This window comes from Mycteria americana, chromosome 6 (assembly GCF_035582795.1).
Source record: "Mycteria americana isolate JAX WOST 10 ecotype Jacksonville Zoo and Gardens chromosome 6, USCA_MyAme_1.0, whole genome shotgun sequence".
Classification (NCBI taxonomy): Eukaryota; Metazoa; Chordata; class Aves; order Ciconiiformes; family Ciconiidae; genus Mycteria; species Mycteria americana.
Genome location: NC_134370.1, coordinates 34,977,510 through 34,994,190, shown reverse-complemented (window position 1 = coordinate 34,994,190; position 16,681 = coordinate 34,977,510). Strand labels below are relative to the sequence as shown.

General features: G+C 42.2%; 1 protein-coding gene across 1 annotated transcript in view; it reads right to left on the bottom strand.

Annotated features, from left to right (window-relative positions):
• Positions 1-16,029, bottom strand: part of CABCOCO1 (ciliary associated calcium binding coiled-coil 1) — a 92,108-nt gene extending 76,079 nt beyond the window's left edge. Inside the window, exon 1 of the mRNA XM_075504135.1 lies at positions 15,915-16,029. Coding sequence (XP_075360250.1) covers positions 15,915-15,995 — 81 coding nt within the window. The 5' untranslated portion in view covers positions 15,996-16,029. The remainder of the gene's footprint in view (positions 1-15,914) is intronic.
• Positions 16,030-16,681: the final 652 nt, after the last annotated feature.

Sequence of the window (16,681 nt, the reverse complement as noted above, 5' to 3'; positions counted from 1 at the left end):
TCACGCAAGTAAATTCCCCAATGATAACCTTGCAATCTGCAATATCAAATGCAATCTGACATGATATTCATCACTACCCTCATATTAAAAAAAAGTCCCTATGATTGCAGGCAGACAGAAAAACGCTGACTTTCTGAAGGGGACGAGACCTCAAGTACATGACACAGAAGACAAGCAAGAAGTGATAAACTACTTCCAAACATTGGGTGGCAATGTATTGTAGGTCTTGCAAGATTCGTCTCCATGTTTCACGCCTGATGAAATGAAGCAGAATTTTTGCTTCGAACCTATTTACAAGGTTCTAAACTATTTAGATGCAAACACTAAACACAGCGAATGGAAATCAGTAATTTGATTAGCTTTCCACTTAGGGATGGAATTTATGACTGACACCAGCCATAATAAACTGGAATTGCAACTAAATACTGAAATTATGCTTCAAGAGCAGCCACCGTTTCTTTAGATTCCTATGAAGGCCAAGAAAGCCGGGAATTCAAAGTCATCAGAAAGAAGTACCTTTGATGTATGGTTAAAAAGAAAAGGAGTTTTCTGTAAATGCCAAGGAAGCGATTAGGCAACATGCAATGTCAGAAAGAATACGGAGACTTGAAATATCATTGTCTGAATAATGTTTGCTATCAAAATGGCCTATATCCATGATAGAGCAAATGTAAGACCGTGTAAAGGTAGGTCTATGGAAACAGGCAGTTCTGGTTGCACTTCCAGTCAGTTGGATGCAAGCCAGTTCCAGGCAGTTGCACCAGCTTGGTGTCAGGGCCATGGAGAGGAAGCCCGTCTGTGATTTGCAGATTGGCGTTTGCTTAGGCATCAGCTTGGGCTGTGGGGAGAGCACACGCTGGGCTACCCACGCCTGGCCATTTTGATACATTCTGAGATGACCAGCAGACGGATTCCCGCATGTGTACCCCACCCTAGAAAAACCCCAGTTACAGCACATTTCTGTGAAGGTGATAAATCTTAAGATGAAAATCCTGGAGTTCAGAGAAGCAGAAAGGGCAGACTTACAGACAGCATTAAACAACCAGCTAACACAAGTGCCAGGCCTCCAGATACAATTGCCACCTCTTGATATCACAAAACAGATTTAAAATCAGTTAGCATAAATGGATCCAAATTGGGAGGAGATTAATTTTGTGCCATTGCCTTACCACCTAAAGCCTCAGAACTACTTGGATGATACTAGTTTCCTGAAAAGAACCTTTTCCTAAGGGTTTGTGCACACTTTTGCTATTTCTTGCCAGGGCCAATAATCTGTTTGGAAATTATTCTGTCTGTAAAGCAAGAAAGCACTACTATGTGATAGCTTTCAGTTTGGTGACCCCCTTGATCTTGATACCACACTTTGAACAACAGCACACAATACAAAAGGTGAATAGATTTTCTTTTTCCTTAGCATAGAAAGCATATGTTGATACCCAAGGGCTAATGGTCACTGTAAAGCAGATCCCCCTATGCTATAAATCCCATAAATCTAGTTTCTGTAGAAGGAAGCCACTGTACAACATGCTCTTTGGAGGAGGTTTAAGATGAAGGCATAGAAGATTCAGAAACAAATCAGAAAGCCGGGGGAAAAAAAGCTTAAGAAGTTTGATGAAACAGGATGAAAGCCCGATTGATGAGACACATTTTTTCTATTCCTGTCAGCTTAAAGAAATTTGCTGAAGCACAAAGTACATATAGTTGGCAAAGGAAGCATGCAGTTAACTGCCTGATGAGAAAGGGAGGCAGAGCATTCATTCTTTCTTCTGTTAGCCAATAGTTAGCAGTGGTGAGACTTGTTTAATCTTGTGTTTTCTCTGAGAGCAGATAAAATTGAATGGAATTATATTTTGTGCTGCTACCTGGTGCTTGTGGGGCAGCACTAATAGGGTACTGTCACTGCTTGGGGCAGCTAACTTTCTGCGCTCATGCTGGAGGGCTAGTCTCTCTGGGGTCCTTATGGTTTTCCAGCAAGTAGGAGAGAAGACACGATAAATTGCTCCGAACTGGCGTGTGTGTGTTCCTGATTTCAGTTTTACCAATGCAAGATAGCTGTATAAAGCAGACCATGCAAATTCTCCTCTAAATATCAAGCTTCTCCCAACCATTTCCATTCCTGCCCTCTTTCTCTGAATTGCATCAGAACGCTATGAGCATATTCTTTTTTGTGTCACTTAAAAACAGAACTCTGTGTTAAAACATTTTCATTACCAGCAGCCTCTTAAAAGATTATTTTGGAAATCCATTCTGATTTTCCAGCACTTTGTCCCTTCCTAATTCTGTCGTACCCCCTTTTCCCTACCACAGCTTTATAAGTCTGCTCACACTCACTTCTAATTCTTTGTCTCGCAGCCAGTGTTTGTCCGTGATGTAGAGGATAAGGGATTATTCGCCGGAACACAGCGGCCCCCACCCATACTCTTTCGAGCAAGTTAAGAAGGATGTTAAGAAACTGCTCTCCCTTACCACACGGTCACAGTTCAGAGTGAAAAATAAAAACTGCCTATAAAATGAAAGAACTGTTTAGAAAAATGTAACACGGAAGGCTGTCTGGAACGCATGTTTTCTTGTTTGCAGGCTTTATTTACTTGTTTATTTATCTCAGCTGGGGATGAAACTCATACACGTGAAACTCATACTCGCTCTGGGGGAAGCTCAGCAAAGCCGATACTAGCATCAGTTCTGTAACTGCTGATAGCAGCAGGAAGCTGGTATGCCTGCTTTCTAGTCCAAGCAGCACGCCCCGAACCTGACTGATGGCTCTGCCGTGAGCCTGTGCACCTTCAGCCTGGAGGCAAGAGCATGTTGGGCTGCAGAGCTTGGAGGTCGCTCCAGAGCTGGGGATCTGGGTATGTCTCAAAGCCAGGCGATCCTGGTTTGGGGAACACCCACCCTCCATCAGTGGAAACTATTGCTGAGGAGTCTTCGACAAGATGAGGAGCACAGCAGGCTCGAGTCATCTTCCTTCGGCCCCCAACTTACCCCAGATATCCCTGAGAATAGGTAAGCACCAATTTTCTCTCACCGAGATACTGTACAACAGGAAGAATCTGTGCCTACCCTTTTCTCCGCTTTGTATGTCTAGAATAGGCCTCTGGGTGTTTCACCTGGTGGAGTATCTGACCATGCTGCCAATATTTGAGTATGTTCAATCAATCATAAAAAATAAACCTGGTTACAGACTCGGCTACACATGACAATAATGCCAAACTAATTAGATTCTTGATAGAAATTTGCCATATTCTATCACTTTGCTTTGCTTTCAATACCTGATTCTGATCTTATGCCAGTTTTGCACTGGCACAGCTAGTTTAACTTCACTGGAGCTAATGCTGATTTGTAGCAGCAGGCAATCAGAATAAGGCTCTTATTTTTCCTTGGCAATGTGTCCCCAGGGAAAGCTCGTCCATCTCCAGCAGCTGTTGCTTCGCTACATCTGTCTAACTTTCCTTTTTAATGTCCATTTTTTCAAGTTTTTTTTATGTCAATCAGTGTGAGATAACATCATTCAGTTTTCCCTCTTGCAATCAAGTTTTAGCAATCACAGCCAGATGTTGTTTTCATTACAACCCCAGCCCCTTTTCAATGAAGTTACAATGTTTAACTATCAAAAGCACTCTCTACTTCCTTTCAATTGCCAGATCCTAATGCTTTCATAATCTATTTCACCCTGACATCCTGTCTGTCTACAAATACGGCATGTTTGATCACCACTGAATGTTTGCCTTTGTGTTCTTTTCACTTTCTTTTCCTGTTTCTTCCGCAGAGTGTACTTTATCCTCAAACCAGGTCAGTCCAAAATACTACAATGCATTTCTCTGTCTAAAGATATTTAGAGATCATTAGATAGCAGGTGGGGGAGGGCAGATGAAAATTTATCGATTTCAGGATCTGAACTTTAAAGAACTGCTTGATCCTTTTCTTTCAAAATTCTGCACATATTGAGGAGAGATATAGTTATATTCAGTATTATACTCTGTGTCTATAGGGATAAGTTCCTTCACAACCCAACCCGCATTTGATTTTTATGTTATAAAATACAGACAATTCGGCATCTAAGGAAACGTTTCTATAAGGGACGAAAAAATAAAATACTTAAACAAAATCACCACCTCCACATTGTACATTGCTCAGGGACTGTTATGTGGCTACATAGTTGTGCTAACAAGAAGATATAATCTTACTCATGGAGGAAAGTAAGAACAGAAGGTCATATTCATCTCTGCAGAATGAGGGGTTTCGTACGTACAGCCGAGGTGTGAGGAATTCAAGTAAGCCTAGAGCAGGCATGGTGAATGAGTAAGCAGAATAAAATTTATCTGAATGATTCCCTGAACTATGTAATCATTTCTGTCTTGAGTGCAGGCCAGGCTTGCTCTCACCACTTCTGAAGCAAGGAAAGAAGGAGCCAGGGCCAAGCCTTTATCACTGTATATTTGCCAACTCATAGCAATTGAGCAATGACTGCACTTTCCTGAAGGAGCCGCCTGGCTCTTGGAAATGTAGGTTAGTGTAATGCGTGTCAGCTATAAGAAAGGGGTTTCAGAGCTAATCCTGTGCTCAATTTGATTGCAAGATTAATTCCCAAATGGTGCTATGTATAAGCAGATAGATATTCATCGTATGATATATCCTCTCTGCAGAATACAGGGGTTCCTATTTAGGCTTCAATCTTGCAATCCAATCAACAGCGGCAGTTCTTATGTCCAAGAGGATAGGCACCTAGTTCCAATGAATTAATGATACAGGCTACATCCATACAGATAAGATTGAAGGACTGGACTTATTCTGAAGGAAATTTATATTCCTTAAAAATAAACTTGAAAAGGATTGAGAATTAGACTCTAATCAGCACTGGGTTTACTCTGTAGTGGTTTGAAGAATCTGGCAGATGAAATCAATAGGAAATGAGACAATGAAGGTATTTGTCATCACGCACCTCATCATTACCTGCATTGTGCCAACTGCCGAAAAGAATGGAGGGTGGCATAACAGCTGCTAAACAAAGAGCAGGCAAGTGTAGAATTACCTGGTTTATATCAAAGATTTCTCCTAATCTTTTACTGCAGGAAGAAAACCCAACTTGTTAAATTAAAACACAGCTCGTGAGTACATCAGCAAACATGATTGAACAGCTAAGTAAATTACTCAACTCTCCTTTTCGAAATTCCATTTCCTTTTCAACTTCTGCAGTTTCTTTGCTAAGAGCAATGACATTTAACAAGATTCTTTAGATCACTTCTGTAACGCAATGTCCTAATTACAGTAAACGCTTTCTGTACTTTACCAGTAGCTTGATAAAATTGATTTGATTTTTCTTCTCATTAGCAAAGGAAACAAAAAATTAAAGCCATGGTTACAGACAGGTTGGAAAACAGAGCTGCATTATGCTTAGGAACTGCTATGGAGAGAAAAGAAAAGTTGAAGAGAAAGAGAGGCCTAAAGAAATCAAGTATTTGTTGTTAGCTTAATGGAAACAAATGTATAACCCACTTAATACATTTTGGATACATAAGATACTTCAGAGCTTTCAGGAAAAAAAGATAAAAGTGCTTAATTACAGCTATTTGGTGCTGAGTACTCACATTTTTATACAGAAAAGACATAATATAAAAACAGTGGCTGTACAGTCAAATACTCTCAGTCCCCTGGCCACAAGGAGAAACTCCAGCTGGTGATCCACCTCTGATGGTGGATTGTTTAAAATGGTAACACGAAGGCTGTTGGCCAGATTCTTTGCTTTGGAAGATAAAAGGAGCTCAGTAACAATTTCAATAGCATGCAGAACACATTGCACTTGCTCTGTTTAATTTCTGAAGATGTGTCCTTGTGTGCAATGCCTACATCAGCATTTTGGCTAAGAGTGACGGGGACACGCACCTGGGTTCTGTGCACTTCCACATGGCCAGGACAAGAATGCCTCACTCTCTCATGCTTACGATGGTGGTTGCTAAACCACCAGGTAAGGTTTCTGATGTAGAGTCTAACTAAGGTATGTTTTTAATATAATGGGTAGAGTAAATAAATGTTAGAAGAAAAATACTGGCCAGCAGGTGCTGCTGGGAGGGAAGAAAGAGCATGAGCCACATCTCTTTTGCCTTAGCTCCTGTTCACTACTTGTTTATAAAACTAAACCTGGTTAAGCTAGAATGTTCCCAGTTTCAATCTGAGCCTCAAAGGCCAGGTATTTTACAGACCCATTTGCCCATACTGTCAGCAGGCTCAATATTCACTTGTTAAAGTAATGGTGATGAGCTGGTGGCTTTGTGTTGCACATCCCTGATGGCCTGTCATAGCTTCCCCCGCCATATAGAGAGGAAAGGAAAGACCCTCCTGGCATTTATGAAAATCACAGCCCCTTTATAGACAAGGGAAGGAAAGACTGGCTTCTTAGCAATAGGTAGCTGAGAAAAATAAGCAAGGCTGAGCAAAATAAGCATTTCCTCTCCCTCTCTCTCTCCCCCACCTATTTAGCAGGGTTGAAAACTTTCTGAGATTAGGGTGCTGCTATTGTGAAAATAAAGTCAGTTTATGCTTATGAAGCATTCAGTCACTGCAGCGATGATGGCTGTAAGTTAGATAAGTGCTTTCTGTGAGAAAGTATTTTTTAAATTGTGGAGTCCAAACAACTATTGAGCTAGGAATAAAGAAACAGGATAAGATAATTTCTCCGCTATCACATTTTTGAGTGTTACAGCTGAGACAGTTAATTTTCTTTATAGTGGCTGGTATGAGGCTATGTTTTGGAGTTGTGCTGAAAACAGTGTTGATAATACAGACATGTTTTAGTTGTTGCTGCACCAGTCAAGGACTTTTCAGCTTCCCGTGCTCTGCCAGGTGCAGAAGAAGCTGGGAGGGGACACGGCCAGGACAGCTGACCCAAACTGACCAAAGGGCTATTCCATACCACATGACGTCATGCTCCGTATATAAAGCTGGGGGAAGAAGAAGGAGGGGGGGGACATTTGGAGTGATGGCATTTGTCTTCCCAAGTAACCATTACGCGTGATGGAGCCCTGCTTTCCTGGAGATGGCTGAACACCTGCCTGCCCATGGGAAGGAGTGAATTAATTCCCTGCTTTGCTTCGCTTGCGTGCGCGGCTTTTGCTTTCCCTATTAAACTGTCTTTATCTCAACCCTCGAGTTTTCTTACTTTTGCTCTTCCGATTCTCTCCCCCATCCCACCAGGGGGGAGTGAGCGAGCGGCTGCGTGGTGCTTAGTTGCCGGCTGGGGCTAAACCACGACAGTCCTTTTTGGCATCCAACATGGGGCTCGAAGGGTTTGAGATAATGACAGATTTGATTGGAATGTGCCAGATAGATAGAATTTATAGCTGTTATTGCTGTTTAGCTGTTAATCAGCAGGCTTCTGTGCTTGCCATAGGCTTGCTTGCCTTACTGCATGTTAGAGTCTAGGGCTCGTTAGTGGCTGCTTTTTGCTTTCACTGCTTGCCGTGCTGCTGTACTGCTTATCGTCTTACTCTGCTGTGCCTGGGAACATTTTGATAACAGCAATGGCCTTGCGCCTGGGCTGGCAGATGGCCAGGGCATCGCTGCTGTTTCTGTGCTGCTGTACTGGACTCGCTGGAACTCCGGTGTGAACTCGAGTCGAAGGGACTGTGACCTGTGGATGAATCCACGTGGGAGCGGGACACCCCGAAGCGTCTGTGCCCATGGATTAGCCCATGCCAGAGCAGGTATATCTTGAAACGTCTGTGGCCATGGTTATGTCTGTGCCACAGCAGGTATACCTCTGAAGGGATTGTGGCCCAAGGATAAGTCCACGCTGGATAAGGTGCACCTCGAAGCATCTGTGGCTGTGGATGAAGTCCATACTGCAGCAGGTACACCTCAAAGCATCTGTGGCTGTGGGTAAAGTCCATGCTGCAGTAGGTACACCTTGAAGCATCAGTGGCTATGCATGAGGCCATGTTGAAGCAAGTTTACTTCTGAAGGTACTACATTCTGTGGATAAGTCCAAGCTGGAGCAGGGGCAAGGGGAGGACTTCATTGCAATGTTAAACCTGATGGTCTGGTCCAAAGGGACCAGGGGTGGAGATTGTAATGGAAATACCTTTAAAGTGTTGTAACCCATGATTTGAGTTGCATGTTATAGGAAATACTACAGCCAGAACCACCTGAACAAATGGAGGAGAAGTCTTACAAGAAGCAGTGCAAGTGCAGCAGTGACGTGACCTGAGCTGGCTTTGGTGCCCAATAACTCCAATGAAACACACCACCTCTCCTGTCCTGAGTAACAACCATAAGAGATGAAGCCCAAAGTCATGCACTAAATGAACTCAGTGGATGTTTTGTGGACATTTATGGACATTTTACAAATATTTTGTAGGGGTGGTCCATAGACTAAGGGAATGATATGTGTGTATTATATCAAAGGATGGGAAGGGTGATGGTGGGTAATGAGAATGTATTGGATAGTGTGAGACCTGAGCATGACGTAAATGGTATGGAATAAGGGGTGGATACTGTCCTGGTTTCAGCTGAGATAGAGTTAATTTTCTTTCTAGTGGCTGGTATGGGGCTATGTTTTGGATTTGTGCTGAAAACAGTGTTGATAATACAGAGATGTTTTAGTTGTTGCTGCACCAGTCAAGGACTTTTCAGCTTCCCGTGCTCTGCCAGGTGCAGAAGCTGGGAGGGGACACGGCCAGGACAGTTGATCCAAACTGACCAAAGGGCTATTCCATACGACATGGCATCATGCTCAGTATATAAAGCTGGGGAAGAAGAAGGAAGGGGGGACATTTGGAGTGATGGCGTTTGTCTTCCCAAGTAACCATTACGCGTGATGGAGCCCTGCTTTCCTGGAGATGGCTGAACACCTGCCTGCCCATGGGAAGGAGTGAATTAATTCCTTGCTTTGCTTTGCTTGCGTGCGCGGCTTTTGCTTTCCCTATTAAACTGTTTTTATCTCAACCCTTGAGTTTTCTTACTTTTGCTCTTCCGATTCTCTCCCCCATCCCACCAGGGGGGAGTGAGCGAGCGGCTGGGTGGTGCTTAGTTGCCGGCTGGGGCTAAACCATGACATACAGTAAGGAGAAAAAAAAGTCACTCAGCTAACATATCTGACAAATAGGTATTACCCAATTATCTCTATAAACATTTTCCATTCCACTATTTACTTTCCCTTTTAAGGTCCAAACTTGCAAATTTCTCAAGCACAGCTTTCTCTACAGGATAACCATGTTTTGTTGGGAAAAAGATTTCAGGTCCTGGGCACTACGGTCATATGAATGAGGAATAAAGTGCAGTATATGAATGAGTTCAAGATAAGAAATAGAGCAAGTCTTATATTCCATTCCAGCTTACAATTTGCTATTCACTTAAGCAGGAACAGATCAAGAAAGGTATTTAAAGATGATATTAATTTCTAATGCAGAAAGATGACCCGAAGGTGGAAAATAAGAAAATAGATTACAAAAGTTGATTTTTTTCCTCCTATTTCTGTATTTTTGTGTTATTTAGATTGATTAGTGAGAACTAACATCAATTTCATTCATGTATCCAAGGATGTCCAGAATTGTCACAAGTTTACCTGATGTCTATGTCCCTGAGTGATATATTATGTACTTTTCTTTCTGATGACATTGAAGATGTAGCCAGAAAAGTGCTATTGGCCAAACATCTGAGGAGAGTCAGGAGGGTAAGTTATCCCAGCTAAGTGCAGAAATAATTTATGAAGTCTAGTTTTTTTAGTTGTGTTTTGTTGTCGTTGGAGTGTGGCAAGTGAGCTGGCTGCCGAAATCTCCCTAAAGCCAAAAAGAAATCTCAGTGTTGGGGCAATCCACACTAGAGGCGTAGGGCACAGAACTTGACCGAGGCAGCGTCAGTGCCACTGGGGTAGTAAACCTCCATAAGAAGAGCAATGTGTGGCACGGTGCAAGGCACTGAAATACTGTCTGTGCTCATCCGCCACAGCAGAGCTCCCTTCCCAGCCCACCCTCCTGAAGCCGGTGCCTGGACTACAGCACCGGGACCCAGGGTGAGCCGCCACTGCTAAAAAGCAAGGAGAGGAGTGAGCTCTTGCTCCTTACTCAGCAAGAACACTCTTGCTTCCCTCACTTTTGCCCCCTAACAATACTGCAGCAAGCAAGCCTGCAAGCAGAAAGGGCATCTCAAAAGGCTTTTGCCCCCTCCATCCTATGCAGAAGCATAAGTGTAAGGCAAGGCAACAGGGATTCAGGGATATAGCTTTTTAAGATGCAAACCTTTTGAGACTGCTGCTGTACTTTCTCTGGAGCTCTATTCCTCTCGCTGTAGAGAGAAGATAAATATGAGCTCATTTCCTATTGAAGCACACAAAATGTAAAATAAATATTGCAATATATGCAGAGGATTTCATTTCCTGTAACAGCATCCAAACACCCTTACCAATGTTTACCTCACTACACCAACTCAATTTTATTCTTGAGTAATGGAGTCAGGTCATCAATTTTACGGGATATTCTCTCAATGAGCTGTCAGATACATGCCAGGATATTTCAGGTGGTGTTACTGAGCTATTTGCTGGCCTGCCTAAGCTGCAGTGCACGAAACACAAGCTTAGGATAACTAGTTCAGCATGGTGCTCCCTACCCAAATATAGACTGCACTGAAGCAAAAGTATTGGGGTATTTGCTTCAATATCACTTTTCCTATTTGATTAAATATCACTTTTCCGTGAGCTGTTTTATCTGCTACCGATGATCTTGAGACAAAGACCATTACAGTAACTTTAGCCCGCGTTCTCATGCTGCACACGCACAGCCCCGGTTTTACTCCGCGCGTGTGGCAGGACTTGGTATCTCTCCGCTTGTTTCGCTGTCCAGAGGGCTCTGCCTGGCCTCCCACAGCAGCCCCCGTCCCTCCTCCCCTCCCCTCCACAGGCACAGGACTGAAATGGCCCCGCAGAGTTTGGAGGGAACGGGATCTGCTGCTTGTGCAGTTAAAGGCTGCAAGAGAAATTGGCTGCTTAGTATCCTTACCCCTAGCTCTGCTCCCCGGTTCCTGTTAAAAGATCAAAGGTGAGGGAGCGAGAAGAGGCTTTTGCTGGATCTTGAGATGAAATGGCAGGCCACAGCCCTGAACCACTGCTGCTCTTATCTTCTGTAATCATTCAGCTACTTTGCACCTGCCCTGCCTCTCTGTAAAATCAAGGAATGTAAAGGAGTGCATTTGGCCCTAAGCTATTACTTTGCTTTAATTCCTTTCCCAAAGAAAATTCACTTCAACAGTTTGATATGAATATTTTTTTTAAAGAATAGATGATATTAGCTGCCTCCTGCAGATAAGACTTCTGAGTTTTAAAGCTCCCTGTTTTCATTCCAATACTTTGATTAAAGGTTTCAAGAGATTCATTTTGGTCATTTTAACTTCTTTTCTCTGGAAAAGTGAGAAAGGCTACAGTGGAAAAAAAAAGAAGCAAGAAAGTCCTGAAACAGGACTTCCATTCCACTTTTCTGTGTTATATAGAGTAAAATTTCAGTCTCCAGGAAAGGTTGGGATGGTAGCACACTAGGCAACCCACATTCATCCTGTTTAAGTTTTGAGACGCAGCCTGAGCATGGGAAGATAGAGGTCAGTGCAAATCACTGGAATTGCACTGGTTCAAATCAGGAATGGCCAAGAGGTGGTGGACCTATATGGAAGCTTTTGTCAGACTTGAACTGTTGGTAGGACAACAATAACAACAACAACAACAAAACAAAATTCAAAAAAAAACAGAAAAAGGAGCTATCATTCTGTGTGGAGATAAATTCAGCACCTTGTCAGGGTAGGGAGAGGAAATACCAGGTTACTGGGTCAGGCGCTGGGATGTGCAAAGACAGTGCAGTGTGTCCAGCCCTGCGTTACCTGCATGGGAACAAAAGATACCTCAAAGCAGGCAAAAAACTGGCCATTCTTGCCATAAATCTACCGAGAGCCCGACTGACAGCGTTTCACATGTGTGTTACTTTTTTGATTCTGTTCACAGGCTTAAGGGTTGGGTGGCACCTCCCAGTTTCATCTTATATAGCTGCCCTGATCTCTGTGGTATTAGACTTATTTCTGATAATAATCAATTCGATTTTGCATGTATGTGAGTACACGCATGAAAGCTTGTCCTTAGCAATGCTGTTTTTAGCAAAGTCTGCCTTCCCACCCCAACACAAAAACCTATCTTAGCAAAAATTGCTGTAAAGGAAAAAGAAGCACATTGGAATTAAATTATTTTTAAAAAGTGTCTCTTGGAAATCACAGAATCACAGAATCGTATAGGTTGGAGAAGACCTTTAAGATCATCAAGTCCAACCGTAAACCTAACACTACCAAGACCACCACTATACCATGTCTCTAAGCACCTCATCCAAACGTCTTTTAAATACCTCCAGGGATGGCGACTCAACCACTTCCCTGGGCAGCCTGTTCCAATGCTTGATAACCCTTTCAGTGAAGAAATTTTTCCTAATATCCAGTCTAAACCTCCCCTGCTGCAACTTGAGGCCATTTCCTCTCGTCCTAGCACTTGTTACCTGGGAGAAGAGACCGACCCCCACCTCTCTACACCCTCCTTTCAGGTAGTTGTAGAGAGCGATAAGGTCTCCCTCAGACTCCTTTTCTCCAGGCTAAACAGTCCCAGCTCCCTCAGCCACTCCTCATAAGACTTCTGCTCTAGACCCTCTAGACCCCCTTAAAAAAATATTTTGCTTAAAGTAACATAAATTGATCTATAAGTTTTATTTCACAGCTTGCCAATAATAGCAAATATAACATGCTCCCCTACTAGTGTTGCATTAAGACATAATAGTTGAAATATTTTTGTTTGTTTGTATTGGATTTAAAAAGTCAATAACAGCAGCTGCTACTTCGTTCTAATGCAAATGTGGTTTTCCTTTCCTTGATCACAATGTTTGCTCCTTGCAATGAAAAACAGCTCATCACTTAGTTTCACATCAAGTCAGTATATAAATAACCTGACCCCCAAATGTAAATCCACTATGAAACTTCAACATTTTGATGCATTTTTAAAATTCCATACCAAAAGTTTTTCAGACCTGATATTTTAAAGAAATTTATTTTTGAGAAATTCAAATGCCACTGCCATACAAAACAAAACCATCTTCTGAGATGCCTATTATATATAATTTCTTCTATACCTTCTATCAGTACTTTCTTCTTTAACTTTTATTTACCTCGTGACATGTATTTGACAACTTTAAAAGGTTCAAAAGATGCTGTTTCCTTCCACAGCAGATGAGTTTGCTATCTAAAGGATGGCAAGGTACCCACTGCAAATTCATACCCACCACTGTATACAGGAAACCGGAGTACTTGCACGTAACCTGAAAATCCTCTTTAAACACTGCCATTCAAATAGTACCTGAAAGGGCGTCCCTTCATCTGGGAAGTGAGAAACATGTGTATGAGTTTTCTGGCTCAGCTGCTGTGATTCACTGGTCCCACACATGACAACCATGGTTCCTTTGGCCCAGAGTATCGCCTGCATTAATACGCTACTTTTCTCTTTCCAAGAAAGCAATCACAGTACTACAGTAACAACTGCAGTCCGTGTGGCTGCTGAGGACTACCACTTCCTTCCAAACACAAAGTTAAGGCAGAAAATAAGGATGAGGGCAAAAGGAAAAATAAAAACAAAAAATGAACGAGCCAAACAAGGGAAATAGAATCAGTTTGGGGAATGTTTCCATTTACGCTAGTAAGGTACCTATCAGACACTTTCTTCCCCTCTCTCCCCACCCCTGCCTACCTCCCTTTCAAGATGTTTTCATTTCAGGTCCTGTTGTTTATATGTTTTATATCATTTGCATGATTTGAAACTAAGCCTTTCATTATATTCTGACTTTGCCATTGTCACCAGCAGCTACATTACTCACTGTTTGTTTCATATGTGTAATTGACTTTTTTTACCTCTCTGGTTGCTTTTCCCCCTCCTGATTCACAATAAGAGACATGAGATTTCTTAGGCCAGCAGGGAAAGCAGAATCCATTAGAACAGAAGGAAGAGGTTACAGGTATTAGGCAAAGCTGTCACCTTAAGCTTGAAGAATTATAGTTCTTCTCCATTGGTGACATGGCTAACTTTCTTTTGTTAGTGTAACAGTGTATTTAATGTTCAGCTGAGTCTTTAAATTGGCTTAGCAATAAATACCCCTCATTTACATTTTTATAATGCAAAAGCTATATGATCATCAGAAGGTTTTGATTTTTAACCTGGTAACTTCATAAGCAATGTTTTTTTTTCCTTTAAATGCTCTCTCTTCACTTTCACTTAACACTTTCATTGCCAAAATTTTCCTGGATGTTTTGGTTTAAATAAGCATCTTATATGTTAAGCCTTAATATCTATTATTTGATTGTTTCCTCTTATGTTGAGCACTGTTTCCAAACTATATTCAGATGTTCCAAGGCCTGCCTATTTCAGGTTTGGGGCACAGATATGAACCCGTTTTCATTTTGTTTGGGGTTTTTTGTTTGTTTGTTGGGGTTTTTTAATTATTATGTTAAGACTTGTTTTTTTCCTGGTGGTTTTGTTGTTGTGTTTTTTTTTTTTAAATCACAGCAGTCCATAAAACTATACCCTAGATACATGGCACAGAGCTTTGAGAAACAGGTTATTCTCTTTTGAGCCCACAACAACTAACAAACACACACATACAAATAAAAAGCTCACAGTCCCCAAACTTACTCATCTACCTCAAATTTTCCTTGTGGGCAAGGGACTGCAGGACCTTAGTTATCTTCCTTGCCCGTACCTTCAAACAAGTCTGTCTCATATTTTTCCTTGTTTATTTTTTCCCAGCTGTCTCTGGAAGTAGCTGACTGTCCACAGCATAGCTGGGCTGGCCACCATGACCAGAGGCAGCAGAGGCTTGCAAGGAGAAGAGCTGGGGTGCTGCAGGCACCCCAGGATGCTTTCCTCACACAGCAGCCTAACACGCAGCAGGCAACGGGGGCCTGGAGCTCGAGAGCCATCCGGGCAAACACAGCAGGGCACAGCTAGAGGACAAAAGCAGCAATCAGGCTTGGAGTTGCCTTTTACCAAGGAGGCAACAACTAGAATTACTGCCCAGGTGTGTTGTGGGCTGGTGCTGGAATCACTGTGTTTCAGTATGCCCTCCCTCATTGCTCCCTTCTCAGTAACATGCTGTTGGGACAGACCCCATTGGTTTGACTCATAGATCTCAAATGTATCTAACCTTGCAGATGTGCTTTTCTACAGTTCAAACCACTATTCTTAGTGAAGACCTCAAAAACTGCTACCACTGAAGACCTGGCAAAATAGTCACTCCAGTCTGCACACAGATGCTGTCTCTGCGCTGCTCTTTTTTCCACTGCTTCTGTACAAGCCTCCCGTGATTTTGCTCTTCGCTCATAGAGACAGCGTAGTTTGTTTCTCAGATTGGAGTTTGGCTAGAAGTCTGCTGAAGGATATTCATCTGCTGATGTTCTCCAAGAAAACTGACGGCATTTTTATTCCATCAGAACTGGTCACTTAGTTGATTATACTACATAATGAGTGATAGACCAAGCCACATGTTATAACTCGCATCCCCCAGTGACTCAACATCAAGTCTTTCAGTCTCTTTTCAAACCTGATGGAAAAAACAAGCCTAAAACTCCACTCCATCAAGGGTCCCTTTAGGCCAAGATGAAAAGCAGATCCACGTTTATCAATCCTTGAACAAGAAAACTATCAATCACTGAAAACACTTAATGCAAAACAGTGAAGAATGTTTGCTAAAGGCAAACAGTACTGAGCACGGAGTTACTCAGGAATACAGGGTAAAGACAAATACTGATTGTCTCTGCAGATATGCACAACCTATACATGACACAAAGACACACTGCCCTTTGCCTAAACAAATCAAGATCTATAAATCATGGTGACACTCACCACAGTTTAACTCTCTCACCTTAGAAATTACAGCATTCTTGCTGTTTATGACTTGCAGGGGTACAGTGGAACAGAGTTTGTCCTTGGGAAGTTTCACCATTTCCAGGGTATTTTCAGAGGTCTGGTAATATCAGCGAGCCATACCATGTTGCTATAAGTAAGGAGTGATGACATATTGTTGCATGGTATGCAGTGTAATTGTTATTGCTGGAACAGAGTACTTGCAATTTTTGCCTTGCCAGCCAGCAAAGGCAAATCTAAGACTGCCTCTTTACGTGCAGCAACATACTTCTCTAGAAGAGTTTGCCATATTAACTCTCACTAGCCAATTTTAATGAGACCAATTTGTACTGAAAAATGGATTAATGATATAAGGCAATTACTTAGCACTGCATGTGTGCAAGTAAAACAACTTTTTCAGGAAGGGAATTGAGTCTGTCACCTCTAACAAGGCCTGTGCACATAACCTAATCTCGTTTGTTCTGTGGGGTTCCTAAGATGTCTATTATAATGATATCCAATTTTGGATTTCAGTTATTTCCTGCATTCAAAGAAACCAGCCTTTTATTGACTAGACTGATTGCTCAGAACAGGAAACACAATATATTGCTAAAACTAAGGTCCACAGACAATTAGCATGAGCTACATTTACTCAGTTAAGTCATATACTTCAGTCTCTGCAGTGCCATGGAAGTCTTTGAAATGTGTCCTAAGCGACTACAACAGTATTTCAAAGACCCCCTCAAATTTAGACATAGTGATACTGAGCAATTGACTGTCTCCAAG